The following is a 21,509-nucleotide window of genomic DNA, read 5'->3' as shown; positions in this document are numbered from 1 at the left end:
CCTGCGATCCAGTATCAAGAGAGCGCTGAAGTGGAATGGTGGTCTGGACATGCTTGAAAGTTGGCTTTGATTGTGATTGATGACCATCTCGTTTCCACGCGGCTATTCGACGAGAGGACGGATACAGGAGCCGATTGAATGTTGTATCCTGCACGATGCTGGCTTGGTGAACGCTTCCTTCTCGCTTGTTACGATGAGTCCTTGGAGAAGCTTGCGCTATACGGGGGGCTGGGACTTGAACTATGTCCGGCCCCCCGAAAAGAGCTGTGACTGATCCCCATTAACTAGGCTTGCTTTAATGTCCTTGCTTAGAGAGAGCCCAATATCCAGCGGGTAATACTCGCGAAGAAGACGGATCTCAGAACTATGAGAGGGCAGCACCTCCGGACTCAATATTTGCCCCATCGATCTGGGTTAGAGCTGCTAACCAAAGCCTGTCCCATGGTCTAGGAGATAACAACAACAACAACAACAACAACAACAACAATCGCGGCACCTGATACCGTTCACCTGCCGCGGCTCGTCCCGTTTCAGAGAAATCCCGTTTGCTCGCGGACACCGGCATGCAGGAGCGCCACATGGATTCATCGGTCCATGCACAGTTGCGACGACCATGATCGGTTACGGTATGGGCGTCCATCCAAATGAGTATGTTTGAGATCTGGCTGTTGCCGGAAACATTGGTGCGATCAGCATTTCAGGTCAATGGAATGTCGTTTAATTGAGTCACGCATGTCCGTGCCGGCATAGATACTGTCCGTAGGATGGTTTTAGCAAGAGCAGCGCATGCTCAAACTGAATCCAAAACTCTACAGTCTGCATCGGGAACAAGTACGTCATGGCCGGGGCCAAATGGATGTAAAAATGAACAGCTGCTTGATTCAGGAAACAAATTAGAAGCCTTGAGTTGTGATGTTGCCCTTTCTTTCCGTCTAAATACCTAAGTTTACTGACGTGCCTGTTCCCATTTGTAGGCACCAGCGGGAACACCTGAATAGAACCTTTATAGTACTTGACCGATAGTCTGTGTAACCTCTCAAAGCATAGTGACAGGTACCTGTAGCCAATCAATTAGCCAAGCAAACAAAGACATGGGTATCTAAAGCTAACTACAACACCCAACTCAACTCCCTACCCTCTCCATCGTACTCCCTAACCCCCCATGCACAACAAGCAAAAACCTCTTCTGCCTCAACCCACAAAAAACCTGACACCTCACCAAGCCCGCATCAAGCTGCAACTCATCCCCACCATACCGATCCCTCAAACAACGACCCAAACACGGCGCCGCATGTTTACTGAAGACACGACACTGGCTGCCCATCCCCGTGTGCGTCGACCCAAGCCACCCCCACCCGCGCTTCGTGCAATCAAACGCATCGACCTCGCCGTCGTTGAATAAGGGGAGCGTATGCTCGACTAGAACCTCGCGCGTACGCTGGGGCGCATGCAGGAAGACGACGTCGTCTTCGAGGATGAGGCATTTCGCATGATTTCCTGCGGCGCAGGCGTCGAGGGCTTGCGCGTACTTTTCGCGGAAGAGGTCATCTTTACTTAGTTTTTCCCGTTGACCTGAGTCAAAGTGGAGGGGGAGTTGCGTGCGATCTAGCGCATCGCATTGTGGTGTCGTGGGGGTGTTAGGGACGAGTGTTAGAGATGTCGCGGGGAACTGGGCTACCGCGTCGGATGTGAAGCGCTCGCATGAGGACGTCATGACGTAGACGCGAAATTGGCGATCGAAGTAGGACTCGTAAGAGAGGTCGTAGAGGTAGGAGTTTGTGAGGCGGGGGATGCGCGTGGCCAGGAGGTAGAGGAGGATGAGGAGGAAGGTTGTTAGGATTATGGCGGACCGGCGCGCGCTGAGTCTGGGGAGAAGCATGTCGACATTATTGTTCCTTCAGATTCAGGGTGGTCGAAGGTCTGTCATTATGGAAGATGAATTTGCAGGTAGGAGTCCCTGAGGCTTAGCTCAATTTCAGCCCCCGGCTGGGGGCTTGTAGATTCCTGCCCCATTTGGCATTAATCTCCATACAACTGATTCCAGCTTGATCTTCAGCATCGCATGAGCTGTCAGCACACCAGATATGATCATAACCTTGCTATTACCTCGGCGAGGGAACGGGCTTGAACTGTGTAAAACCTGCCGAAAACCATTAGATTAGATCCATGATATCGTACAAGTATAGTCTAGTCTAGCTAAACCATACCCACTGGCCTCGTATCCCACGTATCTACCATTCTCCAACCAAACTTGCTCAGCGCCTTCATGTCCTCATCTATCTGCAATGAGTCGCCTTCATCAGATGAACGAGCTATCCTCGATTTCTTTTGTAAGCCAGGCGCCGGTGACCCGTTATCTCCCTTCCCGAGGCTCTTCTTCAATAGCCCGGTCCAATGATTCTTCCTCTCCCCACAAACGGCCCGGATATACGAGAGCGAAATGAACCGCCGCTGGGACTCCCACTGTGCCGAGTGTAGTATATGGTCCAGCCATATGTAGACGGCTTCGTGGTGGGGGTTCTTCTCGTCCTTTTTGTCGTTGGGATCTGACGGTGACAATGAAAATGGTGAAAATGCAAGTTCCTCAGCCATCGTTTCTGTCAACGTAACCAGGAGCAAAGGGTGTCCTTCGCTGACCTGTTGCAGGAACGGGTCCCATCTTGTAATGGTTTCTGTTAGAGAATCGCCGATTCTGGATGGCGGTTAGCATTGTATCTATAATCGTCATGGTGAAGGAAGAATTGTGTACCTTCGTCCAGCTGGAACAAGAACACCCTCTGCCAGCATCTCCCGCGCAATCAACCCCGTCGCATCCTTCGACCCCCTTGAGACCGAAATCGCCCGCGCCGCAACAGACGCCACCTCCTGCTGCACCCTCCTCCTCTTCCTCGGCGGCTCGGTGCCAGATCCCGAACCCGATGTATCCTTAGGCCCAGGCTCAATCAGAGCCCTTGCCTGCTCTATAACATCCCTGACAACCTCCTTACCTCCCTGAACCCCATTGATCCCAGAAGGAACAGAGACAGACACAGAACCAACACCAGCCCAATAAAAACTCCACAACCACTCCAACGATCGTCCAACGGCCCCGCGAAGCACAGTCAAACTCGGCAACTCGCGATGCGTCGCCTCATGTCTCAGTTCCACAAACGACGCAGGCAAGCCCAGTTCCACTGCGCGGCTGAACATGCTCTTCCGCGCGCCGAGCTTGCTGTCCACTAACCCGGTTACGAATCTATCTATTATCAGTACTTGAAATCAATCTCCAAATGTACAGATGGACCGGGGTAGGTGAGAAGGGAGGGTTAGTGAATAGGTAAAGGAAGAAAAGACTTACCGACAAAAAGCAGCCGCATACGTCGCCCGAATACTAAAAACGGAATTCTTGCGCGCGTCATCGTGCAATATCGCGTCCGTTAGGAGCGCCGTTGCTTCGACGGGGTGTGGGAGGTTTCCTCGGATTTTCCATGCTGAGACCTGCGAGAAATCAGTACCAGTCATACCCACACAATCCATCCCAATTATTCTAATGGATAATTTGGAGAACATGTAAGGAAGAGAAGGTAAAGCATACAGTAGCACAAGCCCTTTCCCGCAAATCCGGACCCTCGTATTCAGGCGGCGGGTAGAAATAGTTTCGGACGGCCAGGAGATCAGAGGTGTGTTTCCAGGGTGTGAAGATAACTTTTGCCATCTTTCTTCAATGTTTATTGGTCGGATGACTGGTGGTCTGGGGGAAACCTAGATCATGGCTGCGGTTTGGATTTTTATATGTGCGGCGAGTTGTTTTTCCGGTCCGGGTCGATTTGTACTGAATTCAATTGGGTACGGCGGTTCATGGCCGGAAGACTTCTCCGTCGTCTATTTCTAGGTACTTTGCAGTTCTTTAGACTTTGTTGTTGGCGATTGATATTGTCTCTTACTGGATTTACTTGGCCTCACTGCTATTGTTGGAATTTTTCGATTTTTATCTGATAGAGTTATCGTGAATATCCATCCCGTCGCTTCCTAGGGTAACCCTGCCGGGCCCCTTGCGTATATGCTATGCTATGCTAATGCTGTCCCATGCCAAACCCAAACCCAAACTCCGCGCTATACGACAGGAAAAAGAAACAAAGTCACAAAAGAAAATGCAAGAATATGGTTCAAATCCAGCCGTATCCGTAATTCATGCATGGCAGGGGCGCGAAAGTGAAGGACGGTCGGGACTCTGGCATGACGCTCTGGTCGAGATCGTCGTCCTCAAAGAAGAAAGACTTCTGCATCATGCTCTCGGCTGGCTTCTGCGGTGGTTTGCTCTGTTGCGAGCTGGAATGTTGCTGCGGTTGGCTGTCATTGGCTGATTCTTGGTCGTCTTCGGCATCGTCCTCATCCGCATCATTTTCTGCGGACGGGGTAAAGGTTTCTTCCAGTTTCAGTCCCTTGCCATTCATGCCATAGAGCGATCCGTCTGTCGGTGTTTCAGGGCTGTTGTACAGACCCATTCCGATTAGTTCATCCTCAGGTTCCGGCTTATCTAGGGTCGTTATTGACGATTCTTCATCGCCAAATTGTTGAATAGGAAGAAAGTCGGGAGTGGCTGGCTCAGTCATGCGTCCGGGTGATGAAGCACTTCCATAGTTGGATGGTGGAACCCCAACAGACGGTACACTCTGGTTCATTGACACCATGTCAAAGGGCCACTCGGTGGAAACTGTCGGTACATAGGATGGGAACATCCCATCGTCCCGGAAATTGCTGGCTTGCCAGGAAGACTCCTGGGTCGACAGATAATTCCCAGGCCCGGTGAGAGACATGCTCTGCTGCATGCTTGAGCTGTCGGTGGGGATGGACGATTGCATACTGTCATCAAACGCGGTAGGCGTTATTTGCGGCTGGAAGCCGGCCTGAGAGGCCTGCAGAGAGTTCATAGTCATGATTGATGGAAAGTACTGTGACGATGCTGGATACTCCATCTGTTGTGATGCGGGGTGCCAGCTAACCGGTCTTGAAGATCGTCCTCCGCGCATCGCAGTCGCCAGGAGAGCTGCATTAAGCGGAGACTGATAGTCCTGGTTTGGCACTTGCCGGTACGTAGGCGAGCTGTGCATCGTGGTGGTCCTCCGTCTGCCCGCAGCAGAAGGACTGTTCCCGGTGCTACGAGGCTTCATGACGCGGCCGGTGAGCCTGGGCTTGGGGAAAGCATAGATGAAGTCTTGGAAGGTTGATGGTCTTGAGCATGGCTGGTTGTCCTGGGTCCATTGCGAGCCTCCCAAGGGGACTCCTTGCTGTGGATAGTAGGTCATGAGGCGAGTTGAGGCGAAGAAGTCGAAGAATGAACGAAATGAGGTGTTGCGTAGAATGCGGTGTAGATGTGTTGCGAGTTGGTGAGGCTTAATTGGAGTTGAGCCGGGTATAGGCAGACATAGTTGTTGGAAGGTTGGAGGCGCCGGATAGTAAAGGTAGGATCAGGGAAAAGTATATAAGAGCTAGGAACATCAAACACGGAGCGGGTCCATGAATGACTGCAGGAATATGCAGAGGATCTTTAGCTTCACCTGGGGTCGAGAGTGAGACCTTCCTTTCAAAGATGACACAGGGGGTCAAACAAGCAGGTGCTGAGGCAAGGTACAAGGAGCCAGTCCCATACAAAGTGCATGGCGGCATTGTTAAGTATGAGGAGCGGCTACGATTGGGCCAGATCATCGACAAGGAGAAATTAAACAAAAAATAATAAAATAATAAAATAAAAACGGAACAAAAAGAGCAAGGTGGGACATCAGGAGTCCTGTTGGTTGGTTAGTTTGTTCATGCTCCATGGCATTTATTGGCATGGGCACAATTCCTGATCTGCCATCCGCAGCTCCACGATCCCAGTCTGACTTGCTCTGCCGCCTGACAGAATGGGACACTGGACTGGAACAGGGGCAAGGCGCTGGCACAACTAGGGAAAGAAGGAGCGAAGGAAGGTGGTGGTGCGAGCCTCGGCCATGCCAGAGCCATGGTAAGCCTGGTATGGGCGGCAGTCTGGACTCAACGGGGCGAAGATGGGCAGAGCTAAAAAATTAATCATGGTGGTGGGGGAAGTGATTGGGAGTTGTCACTTTGTTACTTTGTAAGTTTGTTCACCTCAGCCGATGCTAAGTGGCCAGTGAGTCTGCATCTGCAACCACTCCTACAAAGTGTTACCTACCCGGTCCTCTGCTCCGTACCTTATCCGGCACAAAACGTCTCCAATCAGTCGACAACCTTCTACAGATCAAAGCAACGGTGGCTTGTGGCACTACCTGATCGCCGACCCTGCCGCTGTGTCTGCGTGACCTCAGTCATCCTTGAAGGTCCTGGACTCCTTCCTTCCGGGCCATTCCATGTCTCTGCCACTGCTAGTCTATTACGTTACACCTTCTCCATACCGCCCTTGTCACCTTTCAACTCCTCGGATTCTTCGCTGTCCCCCAGTCCCCACACGTTCACCGTTTCCAACCCGTCGAATCGCCGTTACGCAACGACAAGCATTCAATATCTTGGCCTTAGTACGATTACTCTGGCGAATAGGCCGTGTCTGCCGCATCGCCAGCTTCCTGGCTTTGTCCCATGATCGTCTGGGAAGTGTCCAGTGGTCATCACAACTTTTGCTGGATCTCAATCAACAAACTTGTTTAATTTTGTTCCCTCGCCAGATATCTAGTCAGCGATCTTATGCCACCGTAGAATCCTCTAACCGGAAATGGCCGAGACAGCGATCAAAATGATGTGATCATCCTTTGATAAACCGACCAGCCCACATCTTATATGCCGTATCCAACCATGGACACGATAGGAACCACCGTTAGCGTCCTTCACACCACCCTTCTCTGAGGCTTCTTCTCCGTTTGCCTCTTGACGAACCGCTGACGAATCACTGTCCTGCATGGCCGGTCGGCTAACTATATTTTAGTGGGGCTATCCTGACCCTTCCCAATTCTTTCGCTTGTCTTGGTCGGTTAGGCCTGACTCCATGACACCAGGCGCAGACTGGGGCTACGTACAAAAATCCTTACCCCTTGGAGGTTCAACACCGGTGAAGGAAGGAATCATCGTCGGAAGGTTCGGCTAGATGGCAAACACCACGCCTTCTCTGAGTGAAGGTTTTAGACTCCTGGACACTCCCAAGCCGTATGAAGTGGGACGTTTGCAAGCGCCCTCATGGCGAAATTTTCCCGTCGCGACGTCCTATACGGACATGGTCCATATCATCGTCAGATTGGCAGAGTATATTAACTGTGCCACTGCGGAGTAGATACCTGTGACGACTTACGAGCCCAGCTGTGCCGCGGAGAGCACGGCATCTGTTCTCCATCCTGATTTCTGCCGAGACCGACTCGCGCTCCCCAACAAAAGGAATAATGATGATAGTGAATTTTATCAATGATACAGGGGACTATGCAGCGCTGCTGCATGTGAGGAGCCACTATTACTCCTCCGATGGGGTCTCTCTCGACTTCAGGAATCACTCGATGGGATACTTATGCAGACTGTGCTTAGGCGGCGCACCTCTGCTATCTACAGAGTTGTAGTACGTACCTGAAAGCGCATAGCCCGGCTTGGAGTTTCCAGGGGCTCGAGTCTACTCCGAGGCAGCGCATCAAAAGGAATATCAAATGCCTGTTGGAGAAGAACGAGTTGCGATCAGATCGTCAGTGCTGCATCCATCACCTTGTTCAACGCAATCGAAGACATACACCACCTTTGCGACGCTCGCTCAAGTTTGAGCATGCAAAGCCATCTCCAGGATCCCTAACAGAGATTCCCAATCCGCCGAATGCGACCAAGAAGATACACTAGCAAGGCCAGATAAGATAAATTCGAAATTTCTAGCACGATGAAATCGACACTAAGCAGCCGCCTATCGGACAATTGACCTTGAGTCTTGACTCTTGAGATCATCCCACCCGCCTGTCCTACAAATCAGGAGGCGGAGATTACAGGAGGTGAACCGCCGGGAAAGCAAGTGCGGGGCTGAGCTCCACCTGAATGAAGAACAAAATTCCAGAAGGTCAGGGGCCGAGTCAGCATCGCAGGAATTTCGTGCCTAGCCTGTCCGAAGGAAGGGCGAGGATTGTGGAAGGGCCAACGAATGTGGGTCCCCGTTCCGTCTCCCGAGAGACAACAAGTCGGACGACTAGGGACGACGCAGCACGCTTCTGCAAATCTGCAGCCTGCAGTGGAGCTGCGGTCTTGTCGCTCGCAGACGGAACGTTCTGATGCCGTTAGATTATTGGCGCTGAGATTCCTTGCTCGGCGTTCTTGACTCTTGTCAGCATGCCGCGGCGATACCAGGAGTCTTCGTTCATGACCCATGAGTAGTCTTCAAGGTTCTGTTCTACAACTGTGCCACTGTAACGAAAGCAAGCAAGCAAAGGCATTTGCTTTCTGCAGATTCTGAATTCTGAACCAGTGAACCCTGCTGAATGATGGATCCTGACAACGCCGATCTCTTTATTTGAATCATCCCCGGTCCGTATGCAACTCCAACCATAATAGAAAGCCGTCGTCAGCAACGTTGCCTCTGGCGCTTGTTGGGGACTTGGAGTTGTGAAGTTTGAGGTCAACCAGGATTGTTACCCGCGAATGAGAATGGGACCTCATCCTTACCTCAAGCACAGCCTTAACGACTGCATGCGACCGGCGAATGTTGGCCAACACGGAATTTGATTCGCTGATCCTTGTGAACTTACGAAGCTGGAAACTGTGCGGCTGGAACCTCGGAGCGGAGAGATCTGTCCTCCCACAGACGTCACAGTCGCAGCAGCCACCAGAGGCCGCAAGCCCGAAACCAGCTCTGCGAATGCCAAGTTTCAACCGATCTTCCAGCCAGATCCAGATTTTAGAAGCGCTCCGAGAGGACGTGAGCTTCATATAAAATTGGAACTAGGTGGAACAGCATTTCTCCGTTATAGACACAGCGACTAAGACACGGGCCCCTTGCGAGTTAAAATTTAGCCAGATTGCTAAGGATAATCGGTGGTCGCACCGTCCCTAACAGATCCCCCTTTGGCAGCAGTCGGTCTGTCGGTGTCAAACTTCGACGACACTCAACTGCAACACCCACCGAGGCACAAAGCCCGCCGAGAGAGCAGGATATATAAAGCGCGATGGCCCGCGGATGATTCTGCTCCAGTTTCGTGTGAGGTGCTTATCAAACGATGGCTTGAGCCCAAGCGTCATCAAAAGCCAAGGCAGAGGCAAAAATAACAGCAAAAAAAAAAAATTCCGAAACAAAAATTCAAAGCGGTAAAAGGGAGAAGGGAGCTTGACGCTAGACAATTTGGCTTACCTTAGCGGCATGTCAGTCCCTATTTTGGGTTCCATTGATGGATCATCGGAATTCGACGAGGAGCTGATCCGTTGGGCCCTGCGGCCTCGTCTGAGCATGCAACTATGAGGTGCAATCACTTGCTGCATCTGGTCGCTGATATTGCTGTTCCTGCACGTATTCTCTCTTACGGGCTCATTCCTTGCGAGATTCATTATCTCCTCCTAGACCGGGCACAGGGCGAGTGTGACACGACACAACATACGCGTTCTTGAGTTCGCCCGCGCCTTGAGCTTACAACAGGGTAGAGTAGCCGCCGACGATATCACGCAGAGTCCATCTACGTACAGTATGACTGCGTCTTTTTATTGGACGTCAGGACAACCGTCTCCGGAGTACCAGATTGGTGCTAATGCAGGATACCTCCATGCATGCTCCAATGTATGCCATTTTCCTCACGGCCGCCTGCAGATGCACTGGCTCTTTAGATCAATGATGCCGTGCCACCTCACCTGAAGTGGACATCAAAATTATCGAAAGGACTTTATGATGTAAACCCTGAGTCTCGCTGCCTCGACATCAGCCGAATCCCAGTCGAGCTCTTCAGATATCACCTCGTCACGGCTCTTGGGCCCTAGACAACTTATCAGGTGGCATTGCATTGCGTTGCACTCAGTAACCCCTTATAGATCAGATGCTTCATCCTTTGGCCTACCCTGTAAAGCTCAGACGTTGTGGCGCTGTCATGGCACAGTGCCACAGGTATCTACATACTCCATACACCGTTCAGCTTCTGATGGACTATCCGACGAGATGAAACCGGACTGCCTTGGCTCGCGCCGTACAAGCAGTCATCCTCAGCAACACAAGGATAGTTGAGGTCGCGTCTATAGATTCGGAGTACTGATTACGACTTACCCTTGATTCGGCGGAACGATCCCGGCCGCTCGGCTATATCGTTGCCTTCCATGAGTCGGTGCTGAGACTGGTGAGTTGTAGGCTACGTACTGCCAGTCTGCTCCTCCAGTCCAAGTACCAAGCCTCACACGTGTGTTAGGCCTACTAGAATTCGCCAGTAAAGGGCCTTTAGTCGGGGAACTCCTACGCGGAGGAAGTGCGGGCACGGTGTCAATATAAGTAACAGATTCAAAACACCTCCTAACAGGGGATTAATGCAATCTCAGCTCCATCCGCCTCAAGGAGAACCGCATGACCCCATCGACCACTCTAGCCGTGATTTCAGTACGGGTGCAGCGTGACCGGCGAATCAGAACATGGAAAGCGACCTCTCTCAATCCCCTCTACATCTGCACTTACAAGGGCCGTATCACTGGCCATGGCCGTGACGAGTCGTTGAGAATCCTTTGACACCTTACTCCGTACAACATATGGCCGAGGCCTTCAAAACTCACGCATTCGCGACCCATGGGTCCATGTCATATCCGACGAGGGATGTCAATGATCATGAACCATCGGGCAAATAGAATACCCTGAACAGGGTATATGGAGTACTTGGCCCGATTCTGGCTGCATTGGCCACAGCAGATCAAGTGGACCCCCAGTATGCTCGAAACCTCGAATCAAGTCGCGGACATTGCGACAGTTGCTTCCGTCTGGCAAAAGCGATTAGCACCGGCTACTCAAGGGTGACAGGGTATAACGTCCATTAGCTGAGCTACAGCATCGAGATGACCGATTCTGAGGCTCGCATGGGCAACGAGACAAGGATGGTAATCATTCTACATAAGTCAGTCACGAATCACCAGCATTCCGTCAACATTTTGCTCGCTTGCATCGGCTCCAGGTGAAATACTTTTGATGCAATATGCAGTCTGCGATTCTGATTGTTCCCAATGGTGGGCCAAATTAATGGTCAAACAATCGGTCGGAAAACTTGCGGCCCACCATGCAGGATCCGTTAGCCACCGATCCGTCTGGATCCTGGACTATGGAATCATTTTCCACCACACTGCTGAAACAGGTTGGGCGAGCAATAATCACCAGCCCGCCTACGGAGCAGAGCGAGGTCATATTTCCTGATTGGGAGAACTAATGGATGGCCCTAGCGCAATCAAAGTTCGGGAAGTGGAAGCCACATGGTTTTGCTCGAACAAAGAAACAGCACCGCATATACTTTCCTTTGTGCTGTTCGACCCGGGGTAGACTACGGAATACGAAGGACAGCAAATTCATTCATGATCACCAGGCGTACTGCAGCAGCCTGACTGCAGTCTCTCCAACAAAGCGCTGACAACTGACGATATCGGACTTCGCCGTCTCATCTTAATGCTCATCTCTCCGTAGTTACATGAGCCCTGTTCTCCAAACTACTCCAGATCCAGAGACTCAGAGAGGAAGTAGCCCCACATGAACATCAGAACGTCGAACTCAGACCAGGGGCCAAAACGAAGCCCAGTAGTGGAGCCAGACGAGAACTCGCACACGACTCGCGGTGGCTGGCACCGTGGCACGTTGCAGCAGCAAGCGCCGCTGACGCTGATCAGGCCAGCAAATTCGCTTCTTGAGTCTTGACGCAGCGACGCTTGGCCCGCGACTGACTGGGTCGCAAAGTTGATCGATTATTGAACCTAAACTCGGTCCGATTCTCGATCCTTCGCCCGTCAAAGTTTCGATCAGTTGGACTAAAACCAAGGTTCAGGCCTGGGATTCGCGGTCGGACAACCGCCGGGTCGTTGCAGCATTAGCGATTTGGCTATCGCCGCGAGCAAAGTTTGAGCTGGATGGAACCTGATTCAGGGGATTTTCGGCTGCGCGCCGCCTCTGAAATCTGGGATACTTACTCCGTATCGATAGACGATGGTCATCGCTGAGTTGGAGGGGTAGTCAACAGTGAAATGAGGGGTGATTGGTGAGTGAATCGTGATACGCATTGTGGACTGCACCTCGCTGATCCCGATCAGTCATAGCGCAAGTCCAATCTTCTCTCCTTTGGCCCGGTCCAGTTGAGTTCTGCTTGCTTTCCAACAAAACTGACGAACAAGATACCCAAGTGTCCCATGGAATCTGTCATGAAAGACAATTATCAGGCCCCAGCGCCGAATACGAGCCGAAGGCCGAAGCAGATCCAGGGGATCCGGCGCTGCGCAAGTCACGATGACGCTCGCTGCGGCTGGACGCTTTGGTAACGGGTTCGGGCTCAAACTTCACATCATCCAAAAGACTCGTCAACTGATTCAGATGGCGTGGCTCTCTCCACAGTCCACTGCGCACAAGACAGACGGGACTCCAGCAGTCTCCAGCCCAGAGTTCAGACTTCAGTCCAGAGTCCAGACCGTTCTTCCGGCCCTCTCCGCCGCCGCCTCAATTCTGAACCCGTGGACACTGGACTTGAAGACTGAAGGTTGAGCTATTTGCTAATTATACTTGAGACATGGGGGAGACTGACCTCATTGTCTCGCTCAACTGACAGCGCTAGATACTCCTATCTTCTTCGTGATCGACTGCGTCGCCATGTGTATCGTATTTCGGTCTGTTACTCCTTTCAATCATCCTGAATGGCTTCAGCCTCGAAGTCCAAACGCCATCTGCAGAGCTACGCTGTCTATCAACGAACACCGTTCACTACAGTACACATGCTCCTGTCGTCCGAGCGAGCAGTCCCGGTACCATATAAAGACTACGAACGGGGGAAAGGGGTCACGCCCGCGAATGAACCAGCCGGACCGGGACCACCATGGCCATACTCAGTTAGGGCTACCCACAATACAAGGCCACGGGTGACAGCTTCATCCCGCCTTGACTCCGGTTCTATGTGAAGGGCCTCAGTCTTCACACAAGGCTCGAGTAAGTAGTCGGGACCCATGCAATGATTTCTTCCTGTTAGGGAAATACACCAGGAGCCCGTCGCAACTGCCTTGGCACCTTGCACCCGTCTACATCACCTCGCAGGGAAGGTGCGATGGAAGTTGTTCTTTCCTGGCCTGGGCAGTGCTCCAGGCCGTCCCTGGCACACAGTACAGACCAATCATCGTCATCCCTAAATAGCACAGCCTGGGTGTGAATGCGATCTACTCAGGTACGATGCACGAGCACCTGTCTGCCTACGACACGCCAGAGATAGGCAGACAGGCAGCGTCGAACCTCTAGGCTCGAGCAACGGGTTGTTCTGTGTACGTCCTAGACAGTATCTCATCTTCCATTCGAACCTCGCTACTTATATCGTGCAGAGTGGCTAGCTAGCTATCCGTATCCGGTCAACCCGGCGGGTTTATCGCGCAACCTCAACGAGTGTTCCGGCACAGATAAAACTCCTAGGACACGTCGTGCCTAGACCTGCTCCACAACCGGGGATGATACAGCGTATCATCCAAGCACCCCGACTTAAGCCGTTGAGTATATCTCCTTGCGCAAATACCTCTAGGTAGGTGTAGGTAGGTAAACGTAAATAGGCAAATTACTAGACAAGCTGAAAAAAATCCAGTCAGCAAGGACTAAAGCAAAACAAGTCAAGTCTACTCGTCAGTGTAGCGACAGTAGATAATAAGCAAAGTAGATCTCTCTCTCTTTCGTGCCGGTCAGACATCCAAGGAAGTACATTACGCTCAGAGCACGTCTATGATGGGTTCATGGCGACGGCTGGTAGCGTGGAAACTGCGAATGTGGAATGTGTTTCATCATGGGATCTTCCCTCCTTTCCTTTCCTTTCCTTTTCTTTCCTTTCACCTCTCGAGGGAGAATAGAAGGGAGAATGGAAAGGGAGGAGGGAAGATGGCGAGAGAGAGATTGATTGAGTGGATGGAGGGGGTGATGTGGTGCTTACCTGTTAGTTTTCACTTTTTAAGAGACCTGGTTAGTTCAATAGATAGAGTAATGATCATGACGAATCTGGAATCACATAAGATTCCGGTGCTGAACTTCGTTGGATGTTCTTGCGCTGTGTTCGCGCAGATGGTGTTGGTGAGAAGAGGGAAAAATTTGGCGGGTTGGCTTGCTTATTTATATACTACTTTGCCTCAGGCTGCCATGGAAACCAGAACGACTCATACAAATGAAACGAATCTTCTCGAAAAACTGGACAGCACAAGCATCCCAACGTGGAGAAATAGTTCTTGTTTTGTGCAAATGTCCTTTCCTGATTGTGTTCTCGGGCGTAAGCGCTGGTAGGACGGATTATATTTCTAGAACAGTAGATATATATCTTGCCTAAATGTAATAGATACCATTCTATATCTTGCAAAGCACATCAACGACTATTGCATGGCTTTCTGTTTTGACCGAGTATTCCAGTTTAACGTCTTTGACAAACTATGCATCCAGTCATCACCTCTTCCCCCATGAGGCAGTACATTAGCAAACGGGTACCGTGACGCCGAGACCGTCACGTAGTCTCCTGGTAGCAATTCGACCCTGTCACGCGTTAGCACAGATATCTCGGATAAGGTGATCCTTAGACTGCGGGCCTACCTTTGTCGCCCGTCGAAGCTGACCCAGGAGCTGGTTCGCGCATCATAGGGCACGCCGACCCGAAGCACGACGGTATCAGGGAGAATGATCGGACGGAAGGAGAGGGTATGTGCGCAGATAGCAGTGATCAGAATGACCGGGTTGTCTGGATGTGAGAGGGAGCCTCCCGCGGCCATGTTGTAAGCTGTTGATCCTGTTGGAGTAGAAATGCAGACGCCGTCGGCCTGGAGAGTTGTGAAGTGCTCGTCACCGCCGAAGAGTTCAATTGAGGACATCGCTATATAGTCACTACCCTGTTCTAATGATAGAATGGTCGGTTGTACTTACTAGGATTTGGCCCTCTATCGACGACAAGATCATTCAGGATGTGTGCCGCCCCGTCTGGCCGATGACTTAATGTCCCCTCTGTTTCGTCCCCGATCAGCTCGTCAACTAGATCTCGCTGTTTCTTGCTGGCAGGCGTTTCCTTCTTGTGCGGATTGCTCCGCATGATAGTGCATTCGAACCGTAACCGCAGACTCACCAAGACGCCATCCTGTATCGCGGAGCTGAGAATGTTCTGGTAGTCATTAAAGTCGAACTTGGTCAGGAACCCAAGCGATCCTAGAGCGAACGATAGGACCGGCGGCACTACATGCTGGAACAACCAGCTTGTGTATAGAACGGTCCCGTCGCCTCCCAGCGTAACGACAAAGTCGAATAGATGCGCTTGTTCGGTAGCCAGTTTTGTATCCCAGAATTTGAGTCGGTCTTTCACGGACAGGTCCTCCTTCAACAGTCCCTCATAGTCAAACTCTGGATCGACCTGCAGCTTTTTCTCGATGTAAACGACATACTTCGTCTCGCGATCTTCGGACAATAGCCACCTCGTAACCTGGCGGGTGGAATCCACAACAGACTCATCTCCCGCCTTTGTAACCAGGAATATCGTCTTGACATTGAGCTTTAGCCGAATGCTGTCCAGCTTCTTGGACAAGTTGCGCACATTCCACGCCATATCGGAGAGCTGCTTTTTCGTCAGGTGTCGCGATTCCACCTCGTTCTGCGGCGATTTCGATCTTTTATCCGCATCCGTTTCATTCTCCTCTGCGTCCTCATCTTCGATAGCGACGTCATGACTGCTCGGCTCATTCACTATATCTGCCTCGAGCTTTGACTTGTCTTTTGATATCCGAAAGTTCGCAATTTTTGCTGGTGACAGTCCTTCACCTGCGATGAGGGAGTGAACGAAGCACGCTGTCGCTTCGTCTGCTTTGTCGGGGAGTTTTGGTTCGTCGGCCATTACGAGGGATGCTTTGCGACGATGACTGCTCGTTTTCGGAGGGAGCAAGACCTAGCGATCATTCTATATGAGTAGCCAGTAAGAAATAGATTGCAATGGGGTGAATACCTCAAATTGGCCCGGAGACTCGTTCTCTTGTCCGTCGTGGCCCTTAAGAGTCAGCGCGGGAAAAGCTATCGCGAGAGGGACAACGGTACAATATCCCGCGAGCGCCTCCTGTCCATTGTGCTTGGCGTTCTTGTGCGTCACTCCTGGTCGTTCGATGTCAATTTTATGACGATAATGGCGTCTCGTTCACCTTGGTTGACGATCGGTGGGCTTTGTAGGCTGGACTCGCTGGAGGAAGCGGTGGATGACGTCGGTCCACAGCGGAGATCGGATCGATCTCCTTGCATTTGTCAACTCAATGGATGAATCTCGCGACGGTGGAGCCATGTTCTTTGTACTCGGTCGTCTATGTACAACGTAGAGAAGGTGAAATGTGTTTAACTAGATCGGTTTCCCAGAAGATAGAACTGAGGGGAATTGGCGGGTTGACAGCCGCTAAGTCCGTAACTGAAACTGCCCATCCTTATTAGGCGACCACCACTTGGGGCGCTCTACAGACTACAGCCACGACCACGTATCTTGCTATCTTGTATGTGAAATTCCCCCAGCATAGTTCCCAATCTGCTAGAGCCGGCTGTCCACTTGGAAGCTCAATCTGCCATTGAGCGTTGCCTTGGCATTGGCTTATACAATAGGATTATGATAACCTGCAAGCCCCGAGTAGATCATCGTTTTCGATTGAGCCAATCATTGAATATTGCTTTCGAATAGTGGAATAGTTTGCGGAGGTTCTAGTCATTCATCCAGATGTTCGCGGCGTTCATCCTTCTGAGACTCATCGTCGTTCATGAACATTAGCTCATGATTGGGTTCCCATTAGTGAAGGCCGCAGAAAGCTGCTTCAACTGCACATCCTTACCTACTCGACCAACTGCTCCATAGTCACGTTCTGACCGTTGATACCAAGCGATAAAACGATGTCATATTGAGCCTGAATGTTGCCTGGGTCTTCCTCTTCAGGGCCTTCCTCTCAGCCTGGCTCAGTACCCTCATCTCGACCAGAATGCAGCCCCTGCTGGAACTGCTGATAAGACAATATCCGTTCTCGAAACGAGACGTTCTGTTGCTGTCTCGTCCACGATGGCCGCTCGCCGCAATATGATTCCGCTATACGTCTGAATCAGAGAATGAACTTCCACGCGACTGGCTGCTATCAACGACCTGATGTCGAATAATGCGGCCGCGGCAGAATACTCGAAGTCGACATCGTCTCACTAGCGAATCGGACCATGCTGGTTCACGTCAACGATCAGGTACTATGCCGGTGCGCCGTGCAAGAGAGACCGATGGCCCCTGAGCACAACCAATTTACTTGGTATAAATCATGTCCGAATCAGAGCAAAATCAAGGCTAAATTTCTGGCTTGGTATTCTTGGTTGTTCTCGCCGTCTTGGTCAGGGTAACTGACATGATCGATATGAAGTCCGAATAGAGGAGGCGGCATATGTTTGCTACGCGATCTGTAGCCGTCGATCTCGCAGAGAGTTGAATGTGAGTCATGCACTGAACATTTATCAGTAGGTTGTCCGACCGCATTGAGCTCATTCGCAGGAGTATCTGTAGATACGAACATTTCGACCTTCCTCCTTGCCTCCTGATGTCTAGCCGATTGCCAAATATGGCGGATAAAGTTCGAGCAATCAGCCAAGGCGATTGAATCAAGGCTTCCACGTCTGACCTGGATATCCCATAAACAGACGAGCTGCTCTGGCCTTGGTCAACGGGTCTTGTTCACGAGCGCGAATCTCACGTTGTCGTCTTCGACGGTCTCGGGCTCGTTTCTTCTTCTGCTTGAGAGCTTCGAGCTCTTCGGAACTCTTCCCTGTGAATAGACGGTATAGCCAATCCATCATTGTTGCAAGGAATGGTGTGGTCTCGTAGTCTCGTTGTCCTTGGACCGTGCCGGGGATGTCTTCAGACACCAACATCACCTCATCAGGGGGGTGCAGGCAACAATAAATAGCTCCGCCTTAGTCTCGGCATCGGGGCGCATCGGGATCCGTAAGCCATTGTGTCACGATTAATTAAAGACCAAGTTCGGTGATAGATTGGCTGAGACTCACAGATGGCCCCAATGTGCACCAATGACAGTTGGCGTTGACCGTAGCGAGCCTCAGCCTCCGCTCCGCCATTCTCGCTGCCACTACCCCGGCAGGCCAACAAGCATCTTACTGCTTACACTGTTGCGAAGCTTGCGAGCGATCATCCTCAGCTTACAGAGTAGGCAAGAACGCCTCGTCGGTCACTTTCAGCACATAATCTATCCAATTGACACGATACCTCGACCTTCGCCCATCGCAGCCCAGTGATCGCTCCCCACTCACAGCCATCCTCCAACTCATACATCATGGCGCAGCCGCCACGGCATTCCTCAATAGTGTCCATGAGCAGTAGTGCGCAGAGCGCTACCCCGACCGAGAAACAACTACCTCAGCAGCCACAGATCCAAACCCCGACACAAACAACACCTGGACTCCGCGTGCCCTCGAACCGCAAAACAATATACGACAGACACCTGAACCGCAGTCGGAATGCAGAATCCAGCCGAGCGAGCTTTGCCTTTTTGTTTGGGGAGATGGTTACATATGCCCAGAGGAGGGTTACGGGTATTCAAGATCTTGAGAGACGGTGGGCTCCGAGTTATCTATCTTTATGGTCAAGTCGATTGGCTAATGCCCGCCAGGTTAAACGAACAAGGCTACCCCCTCGGCCTCCGCCTCCTCGATCTCCTCTTCTACCGAACAATGTCTAGCTCCTCCTCCTCCGCCCTATCAAGCTCCTCAACCTCAGCATCACCCCCAAACAGACCCCTCCGAATCCTACCCCTATTACACCTCATACACGGGCCTCTCTGGCGCCTCCTATTCAATCGTCCTGCGGATGCCCTCGAGCACTCCGTTTCGCCAGATACGCCAAACGAGTATATGATCACGGACAACGACCCGCTTGTCAACACGTATATTAGTGTTCCCAAGGAGATGAACCAGCTCAACTGCGCGGCTTTCGTGGCGGGTATTATTGAGGGGGTGTGTGATGGGTGTGGGTTTGAGGCTAAGGTTACGGCGCACAATCAGCCTACGGAGTTGTGGCCTAGTCGGACTATATTTCTGCTACGGTTTGGTGAAAGTGTAATGGAGAGGGAGAAGGTGTTGGAGCGCGCAGGTGTGAAATAGGCTTGAGGTGATACGTTGAAGTGGCTGCGGGATAATCGAGGGTTACGTGAAAGAGTCATCAAGCACAGTCCATGTGCAAGCGGGCCAGAAAGCGTGCTCATAGAGCGTTGCTGAGATTCGTTCTGATGGAGACGCAGTAGACCGACGAAAACGCGTTGGATAATGGGATGAGACTCGCTCAAGCAATGGAAGCTCTCAAGCGAATCAAACATATTTGAGAGGGGAGGACTCAAAGGCAGTTTTGATGCTGTTGACGAAGATTATCTACAGACATGTTACAAGTGAGGATACCCAGAAGCAGTCCAGGCTTCTCCCAATAATGGCAATGAATCATGGCGAGACAATCAGCCAAAGAGAAAGAGAGCATATTTTCTATATGTCATACATCATAAACCAACCCACCCACTTAATGTACACAACGTCAATATAGATACACATGCGTTATAGCTAAGAAACACTCCTCATTCTCCTCCGCTTTTCTCGATCCTTGTAAGGCGAAGGGCTCCGCTTCCTGCGACTGCTCATGTCCGGCCGATACCTATCCTCAGACTGGTCACGACTATCATAACTATCCCGCCTCTCGTCTCGCCTATCCCGTCTCGGCGATCGTGACCGTGATCGTGACCGCGACCTTTCTCTCTCCCTGCGCTTCTCGCGCACGACAGACGCATTCGCACCCGTAGGACCCCTAGGCCGATCATCTCCACGATCAGGGAGAAATCGGTCATCCGTAACACCGACAGGATCATCCCAGCGCCGCCGATTACTAAACCCATCGCCAAACCGCCCCGTATCCTCAGACCGGAGATCTTTGTACCGCGTGCGGCCCTTCTTGCCTAGCTTCGTCATGTCCCGGATTTGCATGTACTGCGGTAGAGTCTCGCGGGAGACATCGTCTGCGAATCGCGCGCCCATGACATTCCGCTTGTCAAGGCCCTCTTTCTCGAGATCGGGGCGGAAAAATGCCCCCTTGTGGAAGTAGCGCTGCATGTACCCTGTCTGTCCGCGCGAGGCGTCGCGCTCCTCCTTTTGCTTTGCGATGAATTCGGCGTCTTCCCTCTCGCGCTCCTCGGCTGTTAGGTTCCGGCGGCGCTCGACCTCCTCGCGTTCCTTCTCTGCGGCTTCAACTGCTTCGCGCTCGCGCTTGATGCGCTTGAGTTCGCGCAGTTTCCAGGCGGCGTATTCGGCTTCTGGGTCCTTGTTGTCCGTATCGTCGATTTCGGCCTCCTCATTTGCCATTGCTTCGTCGTCGTCCCAAGCCTTGTTTGCTGAGCTGCGCGCGATGGCGTCTTTCTCGATCTGTTCGCGGACTAACGCGTCTGCTTTTTCTTGCCGCTGGGCTTTGCGCGCCTCGGCTTCTGCTATCGAGTCGGCTGCGCCGGATGTGCTTTGTTCTGATGGGCCGTTGACTCGGTTTCCTTTCTTGATGAATGTAGGTCGTAGTAGGGCGCGACGGGGCGCTTCGTCTTCCGAGCTGCTTTCTTCCTCTTCTGAACTCTCTTCTTCGGATTCCTCATCCTCTTCCTCCTCTGCTGTCGCTTGCGCAGCGGGCTTCGCAGCCCGTCGTACCCCAGCTTCACCAGCCGCAGGCTCAGGTACAGCTACACCCCCAGTCCCCTCCTCATCATCCTCCTCCGTCACAAACCCCTCCTCGTCGTCATCGACCTCCTGCTCAATCTGCACGTCCCTGACTCCCTTCGTGACGGTCTTCGCCCCCGGAAACGATGTCGCTTTTGGCACGGCCGCTTGTTTTCGCCGTTGCGCTTCTAATCTCCTTCGCTCTTCTTGCTTCCGGAGCTCCTCTTCGTTGGCTTCTTCCTCTTCTTCTTCCGATGAGGGTTCCTCGGGAACGGCCTTGCCGGGTCGGTATCGGGCTGGTTTTATGGGGTTTGCGGTCATGCCGCGGTGGGAGGTTGGGAATGGAGGCGGCATCTTGAGAATGGTTGTATCGTGGACGGAATAGGTGGTTGTGAGATGGGCGAGGGAAGAAGTTGAAGGTTATAGGTGGGGCGCTGAAGACGTTGAACAATCAAATAGCCAAGGATCCAATTTGTAAATCTTCTAAATAGTCAAATAATATGACTAGCGCACGGGGCAGTCAATTCGTGATGCGTAAACTGTTCGCCGAAGCTATGACGGCGCAGGCCAGTATCAATCTCGAAATCGATATCTCCGCCAGCGCCAAGGCGGTTTGGAGCTAAATGAGGCACGTGACTACGCGTCGCCGTGTTACGCGCCTCCCCTCCGC

General features: G+C 51.9%; 6 protein-coding genes across 6 annotated transcripts; 1 reads left to right on the top strand and 5 right to left on the bottom strand.

Annotated features, from left to right (window-relative positions):
- Positions 1-1,124: 1,124 nt before the first annotated feature.
- Positions 1,125-2,191, bottom strand: BDV17DRAFT_257645 (uncharacterized protein; the record flags this gene model as incomplete). Its single annotated transcript, XM_073757218.1, has 1 exon — positions 1,125-2,191. A coding segment is annotated over exon 1 (688 nt), but the record flags the coding sequence as incomplete, so codon positions are not given.
- Positions 2,192-2,195: 4 nt separating this feature from the next.
- BDV17DRAFT_257643 (rRNA-processing protein LAS1) lies at positions 2,196-3,724 on the bottom strand (the record flags this gene model as incomplete). Its single annotated transcript, XM_073757217.1, has 4 exons — positions 3,575-3,724; positions 3,338-3,477; positions 2,750-3,235; positions 2,196-2,692 (listed from the first exon to the last, which is right to left on the bottom strand). The coding sequence occupies exons 1-4, from the start codon at positions 3,692-3,694 to the stop codon at positions 2,197-2,199; spliced, it is 1,242 nt and encodes a 413-aa protein (XP_073617700.1). The 5' UTR covers positions 3,695-3,724.
- Positions 3,725-3,973: 249 nt separating this feature from the next.
- Positions 3,974-5,989, bottom strand: BDV17DRAFT_257641 (uncharacterized protein). The gene has a single exon (XM_073757216.1). The coding sequence runs from the start codon at positions 5,283-5,285 to the stop codon at positions 4,146-4,148; it is 1,140 nt and encodes a 379-aa protein (XP_073617699.1). The 5' UTR covers positions 5,286-5,989; the 3' UTR covers positions 3,974-4,145.
- An 8,395-nt stretch (positions 5,990-14,384) lies between these two features.
- BDV17DRAFT_27315 (putative NAD+ kinase) lies at positions 14,385-16,760 on the bottom strand. Its single transcript, XM_073758995.1, has 5 exons — positions 16,178-16,760; positions 16,089-16,130; positions 15,026-16,031; positions 14,699-14,975; positions 14,385-14,641 (listed from the first exon to the last, which is right to left on the bottom strand). Exons 1-5 carry the CDS (start codon positions 16,202-16,204, stop codon positions 14,485-14,487), a joined length of 1,509 nt encoding a protein of 502 aa, XP_073617698.1. The 5' UTR covers positions 16,205-16,760; the 3' UTR covers positions 14,385-14,484.
- Positions 16,761-18,328: 1,568 nt separating this feature from the next.
- On the top strand, positions 18,329-19,383 carry BDV17DRAFT_27300 (trafficking protein particle complex subunit 5). The gene is made up of 2 exons (XM_073758975.1): positions 18,329-18,716; positions 18,772-19,383. The coding sequence occupies exons 1-2, from the start codon at positions 18,436-18,438 to the stop codon at positions 19,259-19,261; spliced, it is 771 nt and encodes a 256-aa protein (XP_073617697.1). The 5' UTR covers positions 18,329-18,435; the 3' UTR covers positions 19,262-19,383.
- A 325-nt stretch (positions 19,384-19,708) lies between these two features.
- Positions 19,709-21,193, bottom strand: BDV17DRAFT_289293 (microfibrillar-associated 1 family protein; the record flags this gene model as incomplete). The annotated part of the gene is made up of 1 exon (XM_073761633.1): positions 19,709-21,193. One exon carries the CDS (start codon positions 21,191-21,193, stop codon positions 19,709-19,711), a length of 1,485 nt encoding a protein of 494 aa, XP_073617696.1.
- Between the last annotated feature and the right edge of the window lie 316 nt (positions 21,194-21,509).

The sequence above is a fragment of the Aspergillus undulatus genome (genome assembly GCF_047715775.1).
Source record: "Aspergillus undulatus strain CBS 261.88 unplaced genomic scaffold BDV17scaffold_12, whole genome shotgun sequence".
NCBI classification, from domain to species: Eukaryota; Fungi; Ascomycota; class Eurotiomycetes; order Eurotiales; family Aspergillaceae; genus Aspergillus; species Aspergillus undulatus.
The sequence above is the reverse complement of the archived record's forward strand: the minus strand, read 5'-3'. Positions and strand labels throughout refer to the sequence as shown.